The 21,713-nt window shown below is 52.1% G+C and overlaps 1 protein-coding gene across 2 annotated transcripts in view; it reads left to right on the top strand.

Annotated features, from left to right (window-relative positions):
• NMNAT2 (nicotinamide nucleotide adenylyltransferase 2) overlaps positions 1-21,713 on the top strand; it is a 181,530-nt gene that overhangs the window by 151,094 nt on the left and 8,723 nt on the right. For both annotated transcript variants that reach the window (XM_087858338.1, XM_087858341.1), the window contains 7 exons: positions 1,284-1,372; positions 2,158-2,225; positions 4,301-4,379; positions 7,647-7,773; positions 9,188-9,268; positions 10,376-10,420; positions 14,628-14,704. In XM_087858338.1, coding sequence (XP_087714464.1) covers positions 1,284-1,372; positions 2,158-2,225; positions 4,301-4,379; positions 7,647-7,773; positions 9,188-9,268; positions 10,376-10,420; positions 14,628-14,704 — 566 coding nt within the window. The remainder of the gene's footprint in view (positions 1-1,283; positions 1,373-2,157; positions 2,226-4,300; positions 4,380-7,646; positions 7,774-9,187; positions 9,269-10,375; positions 10,421-14,627; positions 14,705-21,713) is intronic.

Here is a 21,713-nt window from a genome sequence, read left to right as displayed (position 1 = left end):
GTGGTTACCAGCGGCTGTAGCCGGGGAGAGGGATGGACAGGGGTTGCACAGTGGATTTTGAGTGCGGGGAAACTGTTCTCAGTGCGACTGCAATGATGCATACGTGGCAGGACGCATTCGTCAAAACCCACAGATTGTACAACACAGGGTGTCTTCGTGGGAACTGTGGCCTATAGTTAATCAATACTAAGGTGTCGGTATGGACTCCTCGAGTGTAACAAATGAACCACACTAATGCAGGATATTAGTAATAGGGAAATGGTGTTGGGGGGAGCTAGGCAGGTGGGGGCTGAGTATGTAGAACTCTGTGTACTCTCTGCTCCATCGTTCTTTAAATACAAAACTGTGCTCAAAAATAAAGTCTATTAATTATTTTTTTTAAGAAACGAAGAGCTTTCACTTTGAAAGAAAAAAAAAAGAAAAAGGCAAATGTGATGAGAAATATTTTTAAATTTTAAGAGAGCCAGCACGGAAATCCTGGGAACTTGCGTGTAAGCTACACAGCCAGCCTGGCCGCCCAAGACCCTCTTCACAAGCAGAATCCCTCACCCACGAAATAGAACCACCCCATGTTTCCTCAGTGGTACCAGCTCAGGTTCTGTTGGGTTTGCACCCTGAGCCCCCCTGGAAGTGAGAACCAAAATTTTCATCCCCTTCGTAGTTTTCTGAATTTTCTCATGGAAATGAAGTTGGGCTTGTCCGGTAAATTTGAAAAAGCAGCCTCACAACTTCCTTCCAAAAGAAAAAAGGCTTTTCTGTGGCTGAACTTTTTTCAATCAACTATAATGATGGCTTTCCTGTTCATTCTCCCTAATTATGTAGAAGGCCTTTGAAATTTGTTTCAGTGGTTCTTCTCTTCTGAGAAGAAGGTGGCGGCTGCTGCTGCTTCTTCCTCTTGCTCTTCCTTTTAAGTAACTCCTCCATTTTGGAATTTCTGCAAGTGATCGTGGGCTGAATTCCAGTCTGTCCCTCAAATGGCTTTTAGTGAGGTGCTGGTTCTAAGTCCCGAACCTACTGACTTGTCCAGCAGAGGACCTTTTAAACTGGATTAATCCCCTGGAATTCTAAATCCTTTTGCTTTGGGGGCCAGCCTCGCATCCCATCACCTTTTGCCTCACCAAAATGACTTTGAATGTTGGCACTTCCCTTGTAAATGGCGAGAAAGCCATGGCGAGAAAGCCGTAAGGCACTAAGCCTTGCAGGGCCCAACCTATTGATTTCAACGATCACCTTTAACCCACATCTTTCCTCTTTATAATGTGTGGTTTTCTTCTCTTAATTAGAAAGAGCCAGGGATTATCTGCACAAAACTGGAAGGTTTATTGTGATTGGTGGGATTGTGTCTCCTGTCCACGACTCCTATGGAAAACAGGTGGGTTCGTCCTTTGCCTCTCTGCTCCTTTACCTTCCCTTTCTGACCGGATGGCTCCTCGGGCACGCAGCTGCCCCACGGCGACCCTTCCCGGAAACACAAAATGCCCGAGACCAGGCGTCCTGCTTCCGGCTCTGGAACACGCACGGTCAGCAGCTGGGAGGAACAGCTGCCCGGGGCCGTGACCGTGACCGCGGGCAGCGCCAGGCCGTCGGCGCTCCTTAGCAGCGCACCAGGCACACCCGCCGAGGGCCAAGCGGGACTGGGCGCGGATGCCACCCTGGCGGCCGGTGTCGGATCTTCCCCGGATTTTAGGAGGAAAAGGCCTATGCCCCTTACGATCAGATTTAAATTCCTTTCCTTGCCGCTCCCTCCCTGCCGCATGAAAGGGACCGTCTAGGAGCCCTCCCCGCATGTCCATCCCCCCTCCTTCCCCAGCTACCCATTCGTTGGTGGGCTCCTTGAGCCTCCAGACAAAGCACCTTTTGCAGGGTTAAGTCTCGTCTCGGCTGGGCACGCGCTGGCTGCTTCCTCCGAGAGGCCCACCTCTGGACCTTGTCGCGAGAGCAGCACATAGCCGCCCTCCGTCCCTTTCTTTCCCCTCCGCTGCTCCGTGTGTTTGTGCGTGGCAGGTGGACACGCGGAGGGCCACAGCCTCATTCCCGGCCGCCACTGACAAATGGCTGCCCTTGAATAAGGAGCCGGCTTGGGGTGGGGTCTCGGGGAGGCTGGGGGCGGGGGGCCCGCGGCGAGCCTCCCACTCACACTGCTCTGTCGCTCCCCAGGGCCTTGTGTCGAGCCGGCACCGCCTCATCATGTGTCAGCTGGCCGTCCAGAACTCCGATTGGATCAGGTAGGGCTGGCCGGGCCATTGCCGCAGGTGGGGGCCTGGGACTCACCGGGGCTGAGTGGAGGAAGAGGAGGAGTCCCCTCGGCCACCTGGATCCATCCACAGGGGTGGGGAGGCCGGAAGGGATGTTAGTCCCCTGCAGGCAATAATTGTGCAGACCTTCGGAGGTGGCCCAGGTGACAGCTTTATTTTGTAAACCGGGCCATGGGGCCCAGCAGACTAAAGAGGGAAGCTTCAGTGTTTCTTCTGCTCTGCGGCTTTTGGATCCGGGAGTATTCCTGGAGCATCGCTGGATTTGGGGTGAGGCATGGCCAGGAAATCCGAAATGCCTCTCCACTTTCCTCCCCAGTTACTTCCTGTGAACTCGCACTTCCTTTTAAAGAATGTTCCCTGGCCTTCCTTATTTCCCATTCCCGAACTCAGGCTGCCTGGGGCTCCACGCTGACAGGGGACAGAGGGGCTGCCCTGGGGCGCTCACTGCCTTGCCCTCAGCCTCCGGCACCGTCCTCACTAAGATGGCAGACACTGTTATGCACAGAGCTTGCAGTGTAATTAAGGCGAGCTTCCACTAATTATGCTAATTATGCTCCCCAAAGTTCCTACAGTTATAATTTGCATGAGAAAATGGCATTTTTAAAAAAAATAATGGCACACCGTTTATACTGTAATTTCCCCCCACGGAAAAATAAGCAGCACCTAGAGGTTTCCATGAGAGGAGGGAAGTGAAGGGCAGCTGACCTCACACTGAGGAAGAGAGATGGGGAGGGCGGGAAGGAGCGCAGTGAAGGGAGGCGACAATGATAATTAAATGGTGATCCTTGCCCGTGAGCAGTGTCTTGCGCGAGCAACACTTGCCCTTTGTAGCCTTTCTCATCTCCCTAAGATACAGGTAGACACAGCTGCCTTTTCCCTGGTGAGCAACAGGCCCAGAGAAGTCAAGGGGTTTGAGCGTGAACAGCACATCCATGGTCATATAGGGATAGAAACAAGGCCTTGCAACACCGTGGCTCAGGACCTCCTGGGGAAAACGGGGTCCAGTGCGGAAGACACGGGGCAGGGGGTTGTTCCCTCTCGGATGTGACTGGAAGATTCGGAAAGAATGGCTTCATTCATTCAATGAGTAGTTACCCGGCGCCTCCTGCCTGCTCTGCAGGGCCTAGGCACTTGGGCAAGGTCAGAATTCCCAGAGTGGAGGTCACTAGGGAAGCTAGGTAGCTCTAGAGATGGGGGCTGGGCTCCTGGACCTGGGGGAGCCTGCCTAGCCCAGTCTGTGTGTTCCAGGCAGGTGCATGGTGGTCAGGGACACGGGGAGCCTACTCACAGGCTGACTCTCAAGGGTTTTCAGTCAGTGAGAGCTTACCTCTGGGAAGCTTAGGTGTGTGCATGGTGGGAGGTGGGCAGGGAATGCTCAACTGCTAAGAAAACATCTGAGAAATCTCCCAATTTAGCAGCTCATTAAGCTGGCAATTAAGCCTGAGCGCTGCATCGGTCTGGGCTAGCCCCCCCCCTCCCTTGTTTCAAGTCCTTGTGGACAGGAGGGGTTGACCAGCATGCGCGGCTGTGCCCGTCTGTCTGACTGGCAGCCCCCCCCCATGCCCACAAGGCCCCCCACTGCACAGGGAGGCAGACAGGGGTAGATCCCCCAATCCAGATACCTGCAGCCACTGCGCAATGAGGGCCTGGCTTTTAACCCTTCTCCCAATCCTAGAGGGCCCAGAGGAGAATTTCCATCTTGTGGGGGAAGCACAAGAGCGAGACTCTGTACTAAGCACTTTGTTTCTAAAACTCATCGTGCCCTAAGAACCCCACAAGAGAGTTACGTAGTCATTTTACAGCTGGGGAAAGTAAGCACCGAAAGACAACATCACTTTCCCAAAGCCCCATACTCCCCTCATTTTACAGAGGGGGAAACTGAGGTGTAAGAAGGTGTTTCAGGCCCACGTTTGATCTGATTTGGGATCTAAGGACAAGGCGTGAGCCGCTTTGCTAAGCTCCCTGAGCTGCAGTCTCTGGAAGGAACCACCAAGGAAAGAGTGTGAGAATGGAAACCAAGGGAAGCCTCTTTCTGGTTATGTTAGGGTGGACCCATGGGAGTGCTATCAGGACACCTGGCAGACCACGTGCAGCGTGCTGGAGCACCATCGGGACCTCATGAAGGTGAGCGGGGCCACGGCGGAGGGGCGGGAGGCCCCCAAAACCAGGCGGGCCCGGTACGGGTGCTGCTGGCCTACTGACCTGGTTCAGTTTCCTGCCTCTCAGCCAGCTGTGTGCGAGACCAGGCCCCAAGCAGCAGGAAGGAGGGCAGCCAATTAGGAACCCGCCCCCTGCCTGGCTCCCCCTGCTCCATATGACTCAGGTGGTCTTCATCTTCTGACAGCAAATCCAGGGTGAGATTAAGGAAAGACTTCCAAAAGTGAGGAGGGAAGGAGACCTGGCCAAGGAAGGCAGGAGCACCAAGGAGCACTGGGGGGGAGGTACAAGCAGCCGGGTCTCCTGCCCCATCTGTTTGGGACCTGCTGGTCGCCTTACTCCATCCAGCACAGGGAGCTTTGGCCGAGGGACCTCACCCCTGCCAGTCACTGTCCCTTTGTTCACTCTCATGAGTTGCAAGGCAGACAGTGTTCTGGTCCTTGTTTTATGAGTGGATAAAAGGAAGCCCAGAGAGGGGAGCCAACCTATCTGAGGACACCCAGCCATTGCTTAGTGAACACAGATGGGAGCCCGTGGCTTGTGCCCAGGTGGTCGCGACTGAAGAGCTACTTGCCGGGTTATAACCAGTGCCACACCAGCCAGCAGCACTGCCAGAGTGTGCGGAAAGCACCCTTCCCAGAACGACACCAACCCATCGATTTCCATGGTGGCGGCATGAAGAGCAGTGCCATCCACATCAAGAAACCTGACAGCCCAAGACAAGAGGCAGTGGGTCCTGCTCACCGCCACTGAACCTGTCACGGTGCCCTCGTCAGCCACAATCGGCAGTCTGGATGGCGTTGTTCTGACATGGGGAGCGCCTCCGCCCATCTGTGTTTTCCGCTGGTGGGTGTCAGAATCCGCTCCTTGGGGGGCTGTCAGCATCACACTCCACCAACTGCAGCTGTGCTTGATTTTAATAGAGTTGGAGTTCAGGGCTCCTGACCAACCAGGGAGTCAAGAGGAAGAGGAAGAGGAAGAGGAAGAGGAAGAGGAAGAGGAAGAGGAAGAGGAAGAGGAAGAGGGAGGGCTCTAGCTGGCTGTTGCTTCATCTGCTAGGTTTGTCCCCCTTGGAACTGAAGACAACGTGCCTCCCTTCCTTCCATTTTCAGAATCCTTCACACACATCCTGAGTCTTTCCTGGTCCCCTTGAAAGGACCCTGCCATAGGGTGGCTCTCACTTGCTCCCTGTACTGGTCTCAACAACAGCAGTAATAAAGGCATCCCATCCCAGCTTACTGTATCCGTCAGGATAGGTTAAGATCTGCGTGGTAACAAACATCCCTAAAACCTTAGTGACTTCACATCAGTTTATTTCTCACACTGCATGTCAGCTAGGGTCAGCCGGGGGCCTGTGCGCCTTCTGATCTCACAGGGGCCTCAGGGTCCGTGATGGAAAGGAGGAATCCAGGACCCTGCAGACGTGCCTGAGCCCTGCCCAGACCAGCCATGAAGCCTGGCCACTGTTCTGCTTCTAAATGCCTGGGCCTCCCCAGTGCTCCCTCTGTTACTCATGTCCAGAGGCAGGAGTCTGGGCCAGAGCAGCTCAGCCAGGAGCCCCAGCCGTTTCAGTGACGGGCACAGGCCAAAGAATGTGAGTCCCAAGGGCCCCTGCCTGGAGTGGGAGCAGGAAACACCCCGCCGCTTCTGTTCTACCATCAGGCTGGTGTTCCTGGCATGGAGGACAGACCTGTTGGAGAGACAGACACAGGGCTTGCTTCTAGGTGACCCAAGGCCGTGCTTGGAAAGGCCTCTGAGACCGTGAGAGCCCGTGGAGGGCTGACGAGGGCAGAGTGGGGCATGCGGCCAGCTCTTTTCTTCTCTACCTGGAACAAGTCCCATGGGACCCGTGATGCAGGCTGCAGGAGGAAGCAATTCCTCAGCTACTCACCAGTTACTAAATGAGAATGTGGCGTTTTCTTTTCTGGAGGTGAAATAATAATAAAAAAATAATAAAAAAGGCTGCCCCTTCCACTCCACCAGCCACCGCTGCGCGGAGAATCCCACAAAGCAGGCCGAGAAGGGCCTGTGGAAGCGGCCTCGGCTGGCTCCCAGACGTGGCTGGCTGCTTCTGTGACCTCGTCGCGTCAAGAACATCACAGAAGGGACAGGTCACCCCACAGAACAAACGCCTACCCTTCCAGGGCTCAAAAGGATTCAGGGCTGCTCTCTGCATGTGGGGAAGAGGGGCCTTCCAAGGGTCACAGCAACCCTGCAGCTCTGGGTTCTCTGGCAGCGGGACTCAGGGATCCAGAAAAAGTGGTGTGTGGGGATGGGATACTGGCTTTCAGGGAAGGGCCCTTGAAGAAGCCACGGCCCTGGGAAAGCTAACCGGATTGAAAAATCCATCCTTTGTTTCTCTGTTGCGCAGTCGCAGGCTCTCCCACCCGCAGCAGGGAAGGGGGTGGCTTCTGGGTCAGCTGGGAAGAACGCAGCCTTATCAGCTCTGTGCTTTCTGCGGCCCCAGAGGGAAGCAGCAGGCCAGATAGCACAGCACAATGGATCATACACATAGAATTTCCGTTTGGCTCTGGCATGTGTATCCACACCGGCCAGCAGGCGCAAGAGTGCCAGCACCCCGCCTGCTCTTCCTGCCACACACACGCATCCTGCTTGACCCGGCACCGCTCTCGGCCTTGGCCCTGACGCTGGCATCTCTGGCCTGGAGAGGCGGCAGGTGGCGATGGAGCCTGGGGGTCGTATGACCTTTCCCAAGCGTACACAGCCCTTCTGCAGACATGACCTCATGTGAGCCCCGTGAAGCAGGCAGGGAGGGCAGGTACGCACGTCACACAGAAGGTTACAACGTCGGCAGCCAGGGGCCACATGCTCTACAGGCAGACACTTTGCCAAAGGCTCGCGGGTGTAATCCGACCACAACCCAGAAAGGCAGCCACGTGGCCTTGTCCGTGGTAAACTCCTGAGCTGAGGTTCCAATGAAGGTAATTATCCAAGGTCATGCAGCCGGAAGGCGGCAGAGCTCACGCTTGAGCCAGGGTCAGTGCAACACTGCATCCCATGCTTTTCCAGCTCTGAGCGAGCAGCCGTCCTGCCTCCTGCTGGCCGCGTGGAGCCACGTGGCACAGCTGGTCTAGAACCCGCCTCTGCCACCGCCTCAGCTCCAAGGGGCCTCCCTGTGATAGATGAACAGATGACCGTTTGAAGACAATGAGGAATGCTTTTCATAAGTCCCTTGGCTAATGACACTGACCTTGCACCTCTCCCTTTCCCCAGCGGGTGACTGGCTGTATCCTCTCCAATGTCAACACACCCTCCATGACGCCTGTGATCGGACAGCCCCAAAATGAGACCCCTCAGCCCATTTACCAGAACAGCAACGTGTCCAACAAGCCCACTGCAGGTAGGGACACTGGTGTGGAGCCGTGGCACACACACTTCAGAACCAACTGGAGGGCTTGCTAAAATCCAGATTGCAGGCCCTTCCCCAGAATCTGATTTAGTAGGTCTGGGAGGGGGAGGAAAATTTGCATTTTTAACAAGGTGACACCGACGCTCTGGCCCTCAAAATAAAGCTTCAGAGAGAAGCAGTCACAATGAGAGAGAGACAGAGACAGGGTTGATGGTGTGCATTTTTTCTTATATTTATAGTTATAAATTTCTATAAATTATATTTACAATTGCCTTCCTGGCATTAAAGATATAAAAGGCAGCATTTTTCTCTGCCTCTTCCAAGGGAGCTGAGGGTCTTGCCCAAGGTCACACAGCAAGGACATAGCAGGACTAGCATCTGCATTCGGAAGCCCAGACTCTTGGCCACCTCTTCAGTGGCAGAGAGCAAGGACTCTGACATTTGCCCAACGCCGAGCCCTGTATGCCTGTGCAGTGCTCAGTGCTTTACACAGATTCTCATTTTATGCCGTAATTCTGTGATATAGATATTATGTTCCCATTTACAAGGACAAAACTAAAAATCAGAGAGGGTGAGTGATTAGCCTAAGGTCACACAGCTCAAAAGTTAGAGTCAGAATTCATATTCAGGACTATTTGATTCCAAGGTCCATGCTTTTTCCAATATTTTTACCAACCAATTGCAAGAGACAGATCCTGGTATTACTTTTCAAGCCTAGAGACTATAAGCTATTAGGTGATTAGCTTGGTCTATACAGGGTAGTTCATGAAGAGCCAGAATTTCATTGTTCTCATACAGCTACATGTGGGGGCTCAGAAAAATTTCCTGGATTAGAGCCCAGAGAGGTCATCAAAAATCAGATCCCTCTCGGCCAAAGTAGGATGTCTGATTATTATAAAGTCCATCTTCGTGGGAAGGAATGAAGGCTAAGGCTCATATTAAAAAATGAAAAAAAAGCAAATAGCCCATATGTCTTTTAAATGCGGAAACTGAGCCAACTAATGGTATGCAAACATACCTGCATAATGCATATTTTTTACAATGGAGGAAAATAAATAATATACCAGTGTTAGTGGTGGTTGTCTCCAGGGATGGGATTAGGGGTGCTTTTTATTTTCCTCTTTATATATTTTCCTCTTCTATACTTTCTACTTTTTGACAGTATAATAAATACGAGCAGAAAATAGATTCCAGTCTATGGCTCAGAATGCTTGTGCCTTGGACTGTGAACGAGAAGGAATGTTTGCTGTCATATTTCTGTTCTTTCTCTCTACCCTCCTGCCTCCCACTACCCAACCCCTGCCCCCTCCAGTGCAACCCTGTTGTTTAAGTGGCCCAAATGCTGGGCTGTAAGTTGTGAGTGGTTCTCTCCCTCTGTCCCTGTCTGTCTTGCTCTCTCCCATAGCCAAGATCTTGGGGAAGGTGGGAGAAAGTCTAAGCCGGATCTGCTGTGTCCGCCCGCCTGTGGAGCGCTTCACCTTTGTGGGTAAGGGAGCATTCATTCAGTCAACACCTCCCAGCGCCTGCTGTGGGATGACTGTTAATAGAGCAGTGATGGAGAGAAAACACAAGTAAACAGGGATGTCCCCAGGCTTGCAGGACCAAGCAGTTACAGGAGCCGGGGAGCCCGGAGCGTGTGGCCTGGGGCTGCCAGACCTCAGCAGTGATGTGCTCATTCCCCTACCCCCACCACCCCACCCCTACACACAGAATGAAGCCACCTACCTAAGAGGTTTCGGGGGCCCAGAAACCATCCCTCGGGTCCTCCCTGCTCTGGCAGTGTCTGTACCCCTGCTGATAGGCTACCAACACCCATACTCCTTCCTTAATTCCCTGTTTCTAGCTGTTCCCTCAAGGACTCCGTGCGGATGGGGCTATTTCAGGGTCCCCCAATTCAACCCTGAGGAAGAGTTGAAGGTCTAGACCTCATTTCTTTGATGCTTTGGGGCTGACTTCTGCCGTTTCTGAGATTTCTGAAAAATCTGCCCATTTTCCAGAAGGAACTAAGAGGGGCGGCAGAAGGAGAGGAGACAGGGGACCAAGATGGCAGCTGTGTGGTTTTGTGCACACCAGGAACCCCCGCACCGGCACTGCACACTTGAGAGCACGTGTCAAAGCCTCTGTCTCTGTCATCTGTCACGGGCTCTTGCTGTGTCTGCCAACCCAGAGTGCGTGGTTGTGCTTGTTCTCTGAACCAGGCAGCCCCTAATGGGAGAGGGCCACCCCTTCATTCTCAAGAGCTGTCTGCCTAGGCTTAGAGGACGCTGCTTTTGTGGACTACCTCCCGAAAATACAGAAAGAAACAGAAGGTGCTCAGCACGAGCGTGCCTGCGTTCGTTAGCGGCTTCCCAGCGAAGCTGTCCGATTCTTAAAGGCCCAGAATTGTGAATTCGGGCCCTGGAGCATGAGGAGGCAGACGCTTCCTGCTCTCCATTCGCTGGACTCAGAAGCCCTCTGCGCAGGGAGGCAATGACCCCCTACTCCCACACATTCCCCCTGTCCCACACTCCTGAGGAGGCCCCTGGGCCCACCGCGTGTTGGGGAGCAGTCGGTCAGTCCCCTCATGCTTCTCCGTTCCCTCTTTCCTCCCTAGATGAGAATGCCAATCTGGGCACTGTGATGCGGTACGAGGAGATAGGTAAGTGGCTGGAAAAGCGGGGACGCTTGGGGCTTCCTGCCTGTACTGGGGGCACAGTGGGGCAGGGGAGAGGCTTGGAGATCCTGGGTTGTGTTTGCAACAGGGTCTCCTCTCAGAACAATGGCTCCAAACTAGAGCAGATTCTCGGTTATTCCTGTCTGGCCAGTTCCCGGGAGGTGGGACTGGCTGGCTTGGCAATTTTCCCTTCAGAGCCCTCCTCTCCCTCCTCCAAAACCCGTGGAAGTTAAGCTTCCGTGGCAGCCAGAGAGACCTTTCTTTTGCCCATGACACTTGAGGTGTAGGGGCTCCCCGTCTTCCTTATCTTCTTCCTTATTTCTGGGCTTGGAGGGCAAGGAGGAGAGAGGGGAGGGCAAGGAGGAGAGAGGGGCTGAGAGCCGGCTCCACGACCTCCCCGAAGCCGTGGGTGGAGGCTAAGGCACCCGCTGTCCATGTGAGGGTGCGTAGGCCCAAGGCCAGAGCAGGTGGACGCTGGCCACACCGCGCTGTCGGATGGGAAGGAGCTGACCCACCCGTGGAAGTGAGCTGACTCCTGCGGAACCATGGGGAACAAACCAGAAAACGGAGTCCTTCCCGAGGTTCCAGAGTGGGGGAGAGACACACGTGTGTGAAGCTGGGGAAAGAGCGAACAAATGCCAGGATGGAGCTGGACTTGGCGCCGTACCAGGGGACAGGGAGGGTCAGTGACAACTGGAATGCTTGCAACTCTAGCATGAGGGGCAGCCTGGTGTCCGGCAGACACGCCCCATCTGCAACCTCAGCTGCAGATACTCCAGACCATCCCCTCCCGAGTCACCTCCATCACCTCCGTCACCTCCATCGAGGTCTGGCTATCAGTGTGCCTGCTGTGATCCTGGGAGCCTAGGACGGTACCTGGAGCTTCAAGGTCTCTCCCAGGAGGCCCAGCGGATGTGACATCACTTCAAGGAGCGTCTCTGAGTCCTCCTCGGATCTGAGGAGCAGTGGAGTTGGCTCCTACTGTTTTGTTAGAACCCTTTCTGAGATTTTCAGCAAGTATGCAAACTGGTTGTCAAATGCAGCCAGTGCTAAAAATTAAATTATATTAAACCGCAAGGAAATACATTGTATTAACAACAAAGATCCCGAGGACTCAAAACTCCTCACTTCTGAATTACATTCCTGTATTTTGATGTCCTTTATTTACCAGCCCTTCACCGTCTTAAGGTCACAAAAAGCAGCCATGTGGCTTCCTGGATTGCTCCCCCAAAACAGGGCAGAAGCATTCAGCTCCAGGAGGGCGAGGAAGAGAAAACCTTGGACTCCCACTTCCTGCGTTCCCTGGGGGCCTTCTCGAGCAGCCCAGCTCAGAGGTCTTTAGACCTGCAACTGTATTCAGTGTCTATTTCTCTGCTTCTTTGTTCCAGAAAGCATTTACTAATGGCAAGCTTCAGCTGCGACCTTGTTTACCTTCCCGGCAGGCAGGCGGGGCCCCTGTGTGAGGTCTTACCTGCCGGGAGCACCCCCGCCCACGGAGAGGCCCCGCTAATGCTAATGAGTGTTTGCACAGTTTGCTTGAGCCCAGCGCCCTCAAGTTTCTTATCTCACTGCTGCCTGGTGAGGGGCAGGGCCAGCCTGACCCCATCTTACTCTTCTTTCCAAGAAAGGAAAGCTGGGCAGCCACAGCTGTCAGGATCAATTGGTGGCCTGGTGTGGTCCAGGTGGCCGCGGCCCCAGGGGGCAGTGGGAGCTGGAAAGGGCCCCTGGGCCTGGGCTTCACAGAGCCAGGATTCCTGGGAGGGGAGTGTGGTGCGACATCGCTGGTCCTACCTCCCGGCTCTGGATCCCTGGATGGGGGTGAACCAGGGAGGGAGGTGGAGGACAGAGCAGGCGCAAGGAAGCTGTCTTGCTTCTAGACTGTGCGCTGGGAGGCCCTCTGGCTCACAGCCCCCTTTCTGAAATCCCCTTGCACCTTGCGAGAAGGAAAAAGCCACGTTCTCCTAGCTCAGCGAGCACCTATGGCTCAGTTTCCGTGTTCTTAAGCCGCCAAGTGCTCCTGGGGGCTGCCCCAGACCAAGGGCTTTCGGGCTGGAAATGCTTGCATTAGGCTTCTGCGACAAACCAGGAGAAATCACTGCTGCCCTCCAGCGGCCATGCATGGAATCCCACGCTCTGCTGGGGCTTCTGGTCTGTGACAAATGCATCTGTTCCGGTCCTGCAAGAGAAGGTGAAGACCTCACTTTTTATCTTTCTGTGCTTGGCTTTAAAAAAACAAAACAAAAAAACCCTCCAAGCTCCCCAAAACCAACCAACATTGTACTCGAGTGGGAAAGTGAGTTCGTGGCTTGGGAATCGAAAAGAGATGTATTTTCATGGCTGTAGAGCAGGCTTTCTCAGCTACGGGCCATTGACACTGGGAAATAAACAATGCTGTGCCCATGGCGGCTGCCATGTGCCTTGTAGGATGTCCAACAGCATTCCTGCCCTCCAAGCACCAGATCCCAGTAGCACGCCCCTCTCCCTGGTCTTGACAACCAGAAATGTCTCCAGGCATTATCAAATTCAGGATAAAAAGCTGCCCTCCACTGAGAACCACTGACATAGAGAAAGCCAAGGGCCAGCACATCCTCTGGACAATGCCACCTGGCTGAAATTTTGCAATCAGAGTCACAGAGCCTCAGCTTCTTTCCCTTTCTACAGGAACAGAACTCTGGAGCTCTGGGTGGTTCCACATGGGGGATGGGGAAGAGTAGGATCCCAGGAATGAGCCCACTGTGGCTCCTCTCAGCCATATGAAGACTGGCTCATCTCTGCAGATGGGGAGTTGGGCCAGAAACCCCATGGCATAACATGGGAAGAGGGAGACACCACTTCCCCCAGGACCCCCAGGCTGCAAAACAAAGGCCATGACAGCTAGCACAGCCATCCCAGCCTGCCCAGAAGGCTCTCAGACCTCTTGGCTGCATGGCCTCTGTGGGCAGTTTGTCTGCTGTCCACTTATTCAGTACGCCCTGAGCACCTACTGTGTGCAGGTCATTCTGCCAGGCCTTGTGCATAGAAAGATCAGTTAAGGTCCCTGCCCCTAAGCAGATCTTTGGGCTCCAGGATAGCATGGAGGAGAGGAGAGGCTGCAGGAATATTCAGGAGCGAAGACCGCAGTGCTTCCCGCGGCTCCCTGAGGATGGGCTGCCCAGGTGGGACAATGAGATACTGACACTGTCATCAGCCCAGCAGCCTTCCTTTTCTGTACCATCTGGAGATTCCCGCAGCAGGGACAAGGTCACCGTCTGAAAGTCCTTATCAGGTCCCTGAGCGAGCTGTGGCGTCTCAGGCAGGGTGACCTAACTGCCATCTCTCAACCTCGGTGCAGGGTGGCAGTGGTCTTTGGAAGGCTCAGAGCAGGGCTGGCTCTCTCTCCATTTCAGACAAGATGGCCGCAGCCACGGCCTCTCGCCGGAGGGCCCAGGATGCCTGGGAACCAAACACTCCACACCGAGTCACCCCGGCAGGGGTCTCTGCCCACGTGGTTCAGAGAATCCCAGGATCCTTTTTTCCCCCATTGCTCAGTTTTAGTAAGTCAATTTGCCGCCTGTCCGGAGGGGCCTCGCTGGGATGATGCAGAGTGGGCTTCGGGAGGGAAGGAAAACAACGGACAAGCAGGAATGTGCCTGGGATGGCGGCAGGGTGGATCAGCCTCGCTTCTCAAGCTCCTGGCCTAGGACGGTGGCCCTGTAAAGAGAGGACATCCGATTAACTCAGCTACTGCACAGGGACACCCGGTGTCCCCCCAGGCCCCTGGATGAAGACAAAGCCTGGATAAGGCACAGCAGCAGAGGAGCCAAAGTCTGTTGGCACTTGAGTTTGATATGGAGCAGAAGAGAGAGCCCCTTAGACCTTAGACAAGTCGCATACCCAGCTCTGTCTCTCTAGGGTGACCAGCCACCCTGGTTTAGGATGGTAGGACCCGTGTCCCCAGAAACCCCTCGGTACCAGGCAAACCAAGACCTTCCCTGAATGAGTAATTCATCGCACAGGGGACAAGAGTGTCTGTAAATGAGCCGGGCAGGCAAAGGTGTCTTCACTGCACACACCATGGTGCAGGGGAGCCTGGAAGAGCTGGGTGCTGGAGCCGCAGAATTGGCCACTTGGGTATTTATCAGGGGCGAGGCTGAGAGTTGAATGTGTTCCAGGGCTGCATTCACCCCTGTGCCGACTTTGTTCCCCTCCCCAGAGCTGCGGATCTTGCTTCTGTGTGGCAGTGACCTGCTGGAATCCTTCTGCATCCCCGGGCTCTGGAATGAGGCGGATGTGAGTAGCAAGGTTCCTACAGCAGCATACAGAGCTGCCAGGGAAGGATGGGGTGGGGGCACCTGGTTTCAGCCTCTGCTCTTCCCTCCCCCCAACAGCCTCCCTTCCCAGCCTGAGTGTCCCATCTCCTGTGGGCTCCCAGGACAATCCATTCTGGTCACTATGGAAGAAAGTTCCCACCGATCCCAAGCTTGAGCTCTGACTGCATTTTTACACTCTCTCCTACTCGGGCTTGCTCCTGGGAAGCCCCTGGGAAGAAAGCAAACTGAGTCACAGAATACCTTCTCCACGTAGTACTTGGAGCCTATGTGTGTGGCAGAGGCAGGAGGGGGGGAAGGGAGGGAGGAATTTTAAAAAAGCCTTCGCCCTTTTGAGATTATGTGTGTTTTGTTTTCCTTTGATTCCTTTTGAAGAGGTAGTAAATACCACCCTAGAATTCCCTCAACAAGAAAAAAGGGGTCAGGAGGGGAGGCGTTCATGGCAAAAGGTCAGTAGAATCCTTCTAGCAATTGACTGGGGGTAGAGGGAAACAGGAAGTTAAACGTATACCACTTAGAAGTTCAGTGGACATCTTTTGTTGCCAGATCTGATGGTGATGGTCTTAAACCGGCTCATTCGTAAGTTACTCACCCTTGGTCTGTATATTCATTCTTGCTCTTTCATTAATTCTTCCATTGGATAGCCTGAGCTATTGCTAATTCCCAATTCCATAGCCCCCCTTTTTAAAAAGATTTTATTTACTTATTCATTTGAGAGAAACAGTGAGCAAGAGAGAGAGAGGGCACAAAGTGGGGTTGGGGGGCAGAGGCTGAGAGAGAAGCAGAATCCCTGCTGAGCAGGGAGCCCGATGCGGGGCTTGATCTCAGGACCTGGGATCACGACACTAGTGGAAGGCAGGTGCTTAACCAACTGAGCTACCCAGGCACCCATCCCCCCAATTCCATAGCCCTGTGCAAGCTGGGTTCTCAAGGCAGCAATTCCAGACTAAGTGCTTTTTTTTAATAACTTGCTGTGAGACCCCATGCAAATCATTCAACTCTCTGGGCATCAGTTTTTTTCCAGTTTTATTGAGATATAATTGGTATGTTACATGGTATTAGTTTAAATTGTACAATGCAATGACTTGAGATATGTATATATTACAAAATATTGTCACAAGTTTAGCTAACATCACTTCACATAGTACAACTTGGTATTCTTTTAAAAATCTATAGCATGGGGGCGACTGGGTGGCTCAGTCATTAAGCATCTGTCTTCAGCTCAGGGCATGATCCCAGGGTCCTCCTCTGGGAGCCTGCTTCTTCTTCTCCCACTCCCCCTGCTTGTGTTCCCTCTCTCACTGGCTGTCCCTCTCTCTGTCAAATAAATAAATAAAATCTTTAAAAAAATAAATAAAATAAATAAATAAAAGATTTTATTTATTTATGGGACTTGATCCCGTAACGCCGGGATCACGCCCTGGGCCAAAGGCAGATGCTTAACCACTGTGCCACCCAGGCGCCCCTAAATAAAATCTTTTTAAAAAAGAATCTATAGCATGTTATCTATCACATTCTGACACTTACAAAAATAGGAAGTACAGTCTGTTCCCCCAAGTATCAGGTGGTAAGACATATACATATGAAATTTTTTCATGTACATGTAAATGTGTTTCTGGAGAGAGAGAGGACCTTCAGGATCAGATTCCAGATTCCAGTTCTATTCCAACACAGCTCATGACAAAATCTATATTGAGCCTCAGTTTATCCCATCTCTACAATGGGTGTAGTAATAGTACCTACCTCATAGGATTTGGGGAAAATTAAATGAAATTGTGTACATGAAGTGCCCAGCCTAGTACCTCACACACGATTACATACAACAAATGTTCATAAGCGAATTCACCTAAACAGACTCATAGACAGGCACCCAGATATTCTAGGTGAAGGGTGTGAGTGCTAACATGCTGTAGGAGGACCAGGAGGGGAGGGAGAGTTTCCCAGAGGTAAATTACACTGTGTAGGCCTTTCCTCTCCACCCCTGGACCATTTCTTGCAGGTGAAATTCTAAACCTCCTTTCAGTTCTGGATGAAATGGCTTAATTAACTTTTACTTTCCTCTCTACTTCACATGGCGCTGTGAAAGTAGACACTCGTGTGGCCAAAGCCGTGTACAAGATCTCAGCAGAGCTCTTTCAAGAATCTAGGCAAATGGGGAGGGGGCAGTTGGGGGGGCACATCCCACAGGGAGGCTGGACCATCCAGGAGGGATGACGTCAGCCCCTGGGGCAGCAGCCTGAAGGGCCACTTATATGGGCAGGGAAGCTCTAGGGCCCCCTCTCAGGGGCCCACCCAGGCTCTCTGGAGCCTGAAACTTACAGCATTTGGGGCACTGGAAGCGCGGCCAGTCCCTCTCTGTTCCTTCCAGTTAGATCGCTGACCTCAGGCCCTCCGACTGCTCTCCAAAATGGCCACTCTTGCTGTTGTCAGATCTGGCATTTGAAGACAAGATGAGGAGCCCCAGGTCTCTCCTCTTCCTGTTGGACTCTGGTGCTGAAATGACAGCACAGGTTAAGACAAAAAATTAGAGCAACCCCTAGCTGTTGATTTACTGGGAATGTGACAGTGAAGGGGGAGCGAGACCCTCATTTATTCAGCAGTGTTCCCCCTTGGTTGGTTACTCTCAAGGTCCAGAGCACCTAGCCGGGCTACTCCAGGCAGCACAACAAGGGGGCTGGCAGAAACCCCCATCTATCCCGCAAGGGTGGTAAGAATTCCAGTTCACAGCACAGGCAGCAGGGATCTGGGTACAGCAGATGCGCCAAGGTCACTCCCCAAGGCTTTCTGGGCCTAGCGCTCTCCGGCCCCATCCCCACTCAGTCGATTGCTCCCTCCCCTGATTTAACCCACAGCCAGTCTGTGGGGTCCTTACAATCATGGCACCTGAGGTAGAGGGGGAAAAAAAAATCAAGGAGCTGTTTCCTTACATAACGAGTCTGAATCTCAACCCACAGAAGAGGTGTGCTAGAAATATCACCTTTGATTTATTTAAATCAAATTAAAATTCAAGTCCAAATCTATCCCACAGGGCTGATGGGAAGTTAGTCTCAATTATTATACTACTGACTAGCAGAACGTGACAGGCTTCTGTGGGCCCTGAATGTGAACATGAGCTCCTCGGGGTCTCCATGGACACCTTCCCTGTCTGGACATTCGTGGCCACTTGGAGGCGGTGGGGTTCTGCTGGGCTCCTGGCTGAGTCTGGAAGCTTAGCACTGGGCCCCACCCACCAATGATCTCCGGGACTCATTTTCTTCTGAGGTTTTGCCCCTAGGGTGCCACTTCCCAGGGAGAGAGGGTGGCGTTCACAGATCTCTGTGGAGGGGGGCGGGGCAGAGAACGCAGAACCTCTTCTTTCTATTCTAAACGTATCTTTCCTGTTTTCTCTCATCCTAGGTATCTAGTGAAATCTCTTCAGTGAGTTTAAAGCCACTGACCGCAAAGCATTGTTTTCTGCCCTGCAAATGAGAGAGCAGGGTCTGGTAAAGGGTCTGGTTCTCTGCTAGAAATAGGGTTGGGCTGGGCAGAGGGGGGTATAGGAAGCGCACAGCTAGTTAGCCATTCAGGGGATTATTCCACGGTGCTTGTCTGGGGATGGTTGGATCTCAGGGTCTAGAAAAGGAAGGTCTTACTTTAAAGACTGGGTACAGGGTGAGTCCTGCTTATTCTACTAGAAAATTCTAGTAGAATCTGGAGTTTGCCTAGAAGGGCTCCATTTTAGGGTTTTCAGTTCCTGCCTATGAGATTACCAGGGATGAGGTATAGGAGACCTATTTCTATCCTGGTTTCTTCATTAGCTGGTGTCCCAAGTGATGTTTGTTGGGCACAGACCTCTGTTTAGTGACCGTGAGCCCAAACCCCTGAATCGAAGAGCCAAGCCCCTTGGGAAGGTCTCAGGCTCTGGCTCCACAGTCCAGCCTCCCATGTTCTTCAGAATCCTCAGGATTCCGAGGGCAGGAGAGAAGCCACACTAGTTCAGACAGGTCTAGGGTGAAATAGGAGTTTCTCCACCCTTCTGTTAGAAAGCTTAGAGGGGCTGTGGAGCAGCTTTGCCCCCAGCCAGGCTGGGAAGAAGCTGAGTTGGTCTGTCCCACAGCAGGAGTGCCAAGGCTTCCTCCAGCACAGTCACAAATTCTCCGGGGTCCATCTAGCTCTTTCGATTGGGACTCCTAAAGCAGTGCTATTCATCCAGAAGTCTCATCCCACAGCCAAAGGAACAACCCCACCTCCTAACACATCCCTTGGGCATTTCCTATTAGGCACAAAGATCTATTAGCCCACAGTGAATTCTGACCTCCTCTGACCAATGACACACCCTTCCCCTTACATTTCAGGGGGAGAAAATTCCATACATATTCATCGAGTTTCTCTCCATGGGATACAAAAGAGCTGCTTGTGCGGCCTGGCAGTTGGCTTTTTCATTCTTGATTCCTGAGAGAATTCAAGATCCAGGCTTCTGGGCTGGCCTTGGAGATCAGCACCCAGGGGGGGGGGCAGCCCTTCCCATCCCTGGGTTCTCATTACAGAGTTGGTCTCCCCTAGGGGACCTGGTCTTTGCTGTGCGGCATCCGGGCACCAGCACCGAAGCAGGTAGCCAAGCATGGAGCAGGGTCTGCTGGAAGTCAAGGCCAGAGGATAAAGGGTCAGCCATGGATACGCCTTTGTGAAGCAGGAAGCTGTTACACTCACTCCCCTCCCCCAAATAAAATCAGTTGTCTAGGGCTCTTAACCTGTCAGCTGCTTTGTCCATCATATTATTGTAATGGAAGGCAGTCTGGCAAATTAATTCTGATTGGAGCATTCTTTCCTTCAATCAATCTTTCAACTAGTACTTACTGAGTTCTAGAGCCCAGTATGAATATAAGCACGTTATCTGTCCTTGAGGCACTTGCAGTCTAAAAATACTTTTTTATTATATTAGTTTTTTATATTGCATGCAATAAAATTGTCAAAAGTTTAGAAGGGTTTCTGAAACTAGTAAGCAGTCAGTAAATGTTGGCTGTTATTCATCTATTGGTTTTTAAAATATTCATTGAGTACCTACCAAGTGCCAGACGTTGTTCTAGGGCTGAACGAGCAGAGAGAACAAAATAGACAAAGCTTCTCACTGTGTGCACTTTACTTTCCAGTGGGGGAGATAAACAGTAAATACTCAGATGCTTCTCGTGGATTAGTTCAGGTAACCCCTAGCACACTCCTGGGAAGGGGAAGTTGCCCATGTCTTCAGATCCCTAATCCATAAAAGACAGTGAGAAGAATGAGAAATATATATATTTCATAGCTGGCTGTAAGAGGGGAGCACTTGAGCTGGGCTTTGGGTGATGGGCAGTATTGGGTTAAGTGGGTGGAAAGAGATGGGCTTTTTGGGTTGAGAGAAGGCTGTAAAAGATCTAATGGTGGGAACAAAAGCTTCTGGGGAGATGGTGCTGGCTGGTTGAAATAGGTGGTTTATCTTGGTCTTTATTTGGAAGCTTTTGACTCTTCAGCAAACAGGCAAAATCATTAAGTGTAATGATTAAATGTTTTAGCTGCTTTCAAATGGCATTTGCATTTTAAATGAGCAAGGGATTATTAACCCAAAGGAATGGAAATCTGAAGGTGGCACATTAGGCACCCAGAGGTAAGGAAATTGTGTGTTCTTTTCTTTCTTTTTGCCCTTCTTGAAACCTAGCATTCCACAGGCTGGCTCTAATTGGCTGTATCCTACATTTTTCCAGCCAATCAGCCATGGGCTAACTGCTTCCTACCTCCACCAGCTATGGGAAAACAACCAAAGAAAATAAACAGAGGAAGAGCCTGGGGCACTAGCCACTCCAGAAGAAATCCCAGGGCTCGGGACTCATAGAGCAAAGACAAACATTTGGTCTTTCAGGCTCAGATGGTTTTTATCAGATAGTCCAGCCCCAGCCAGGAAGCCCAACGGACACTTCCACCCCAGGGATTAGCCCCCACACTGATAAAACCAATGTCGAATTTACAGGCTCTAGGGAAGCAGGCTTAGCTCCTACCACGGATGATTCTGGTTCTCGTGTGAAAGATACTGTTGATTTGGTTTTCAAGCTTTTGACTTGAGTCTGAAATCTCTTGCCTTCCCACACCCCCAGTCAAATTGGAAATGGGAATGGGGATAATTTCCTCTGGGAAACCCCTCTGAAGGATCATTCATGCATCAGCACTTAAGAGAGCCATTCTGGAAATGCCTTCCCGCTTTCTCAGCTCTGATCACACTAACCTCTTGCCCTGCTTTCCCTCCAGAGAGGAACAGAGGCCAGGACAAGGGTGGGGGATTCCTGGCTAAAATGGGTGGGGCATATTTCAGAAGCCCCTAACCCACTGTGTGGCTTCTGCCAGACACCTTTCCTTGCATCTTTTGCAACCCAGTTGGAAGTGTACAAAATTATATACTCCAGGGGGCGATGTGGAGTAACGAACGGAGGAAGCCCATGCTAAACCTAGAGAAAAAATAAGAATATATTTTCAAACCAAAAAAGTTTCAAGTCACTAAAATGTGAGTCTTAAGAAATGGATTTTGAAGAGGTTTGATGTGGCAGAAAGAGCCTTTAAAGCAGAGCAGAGTGGGCTCAAATCCACTAACTAGCTGCTATGTCTCACTGAGTCTTGATTTCCCCATCTATGAGTGGAGAACTGAGGCACGTATCTCAGAAGACCACTGCTGTAAGGATTAAGTGTAATAATCAGTAGAGCTCCCAGTACTGTGCTTGGCACATAACAGGTAGCTTAGTCCCTGTTTGTTTCCCTTCTTACTGATAGTCCCTTGTCCCTCCCTGAACATCCTCATCTGGAGAAGAAACACAAGAGGGCCCAAGTCACCCATGTACCTGGAGAACGTGCACAAGACAGCATGTTTGGGGGACATGGTCAGGATTCTGAATCCTGATTTCAGAATGATCCTAGAGAGGATCTAACCAGTTAGGCTTGCCTGCGTAAATCAATGGAAATTGGATCCCGTT

This window comes from Ursus americanus, chromosome 2 (assembly GCF_024610735.1).
Source record: "Ursus americanus isolate L20-20 chromosome 2, mUrsAme1.1.p, whole genome shotgun sequence".
NCBI lineage: Eukaryota > Metazoa > Chordata > Mammalia > Carnivora > Ursidae > Ursus > Ursus americanus.
The sequence above is the reverse complement of the archived record's forward strand: the minus strand, read 5'-3'. Positions and strand labels throughout refer to the sequence as shown.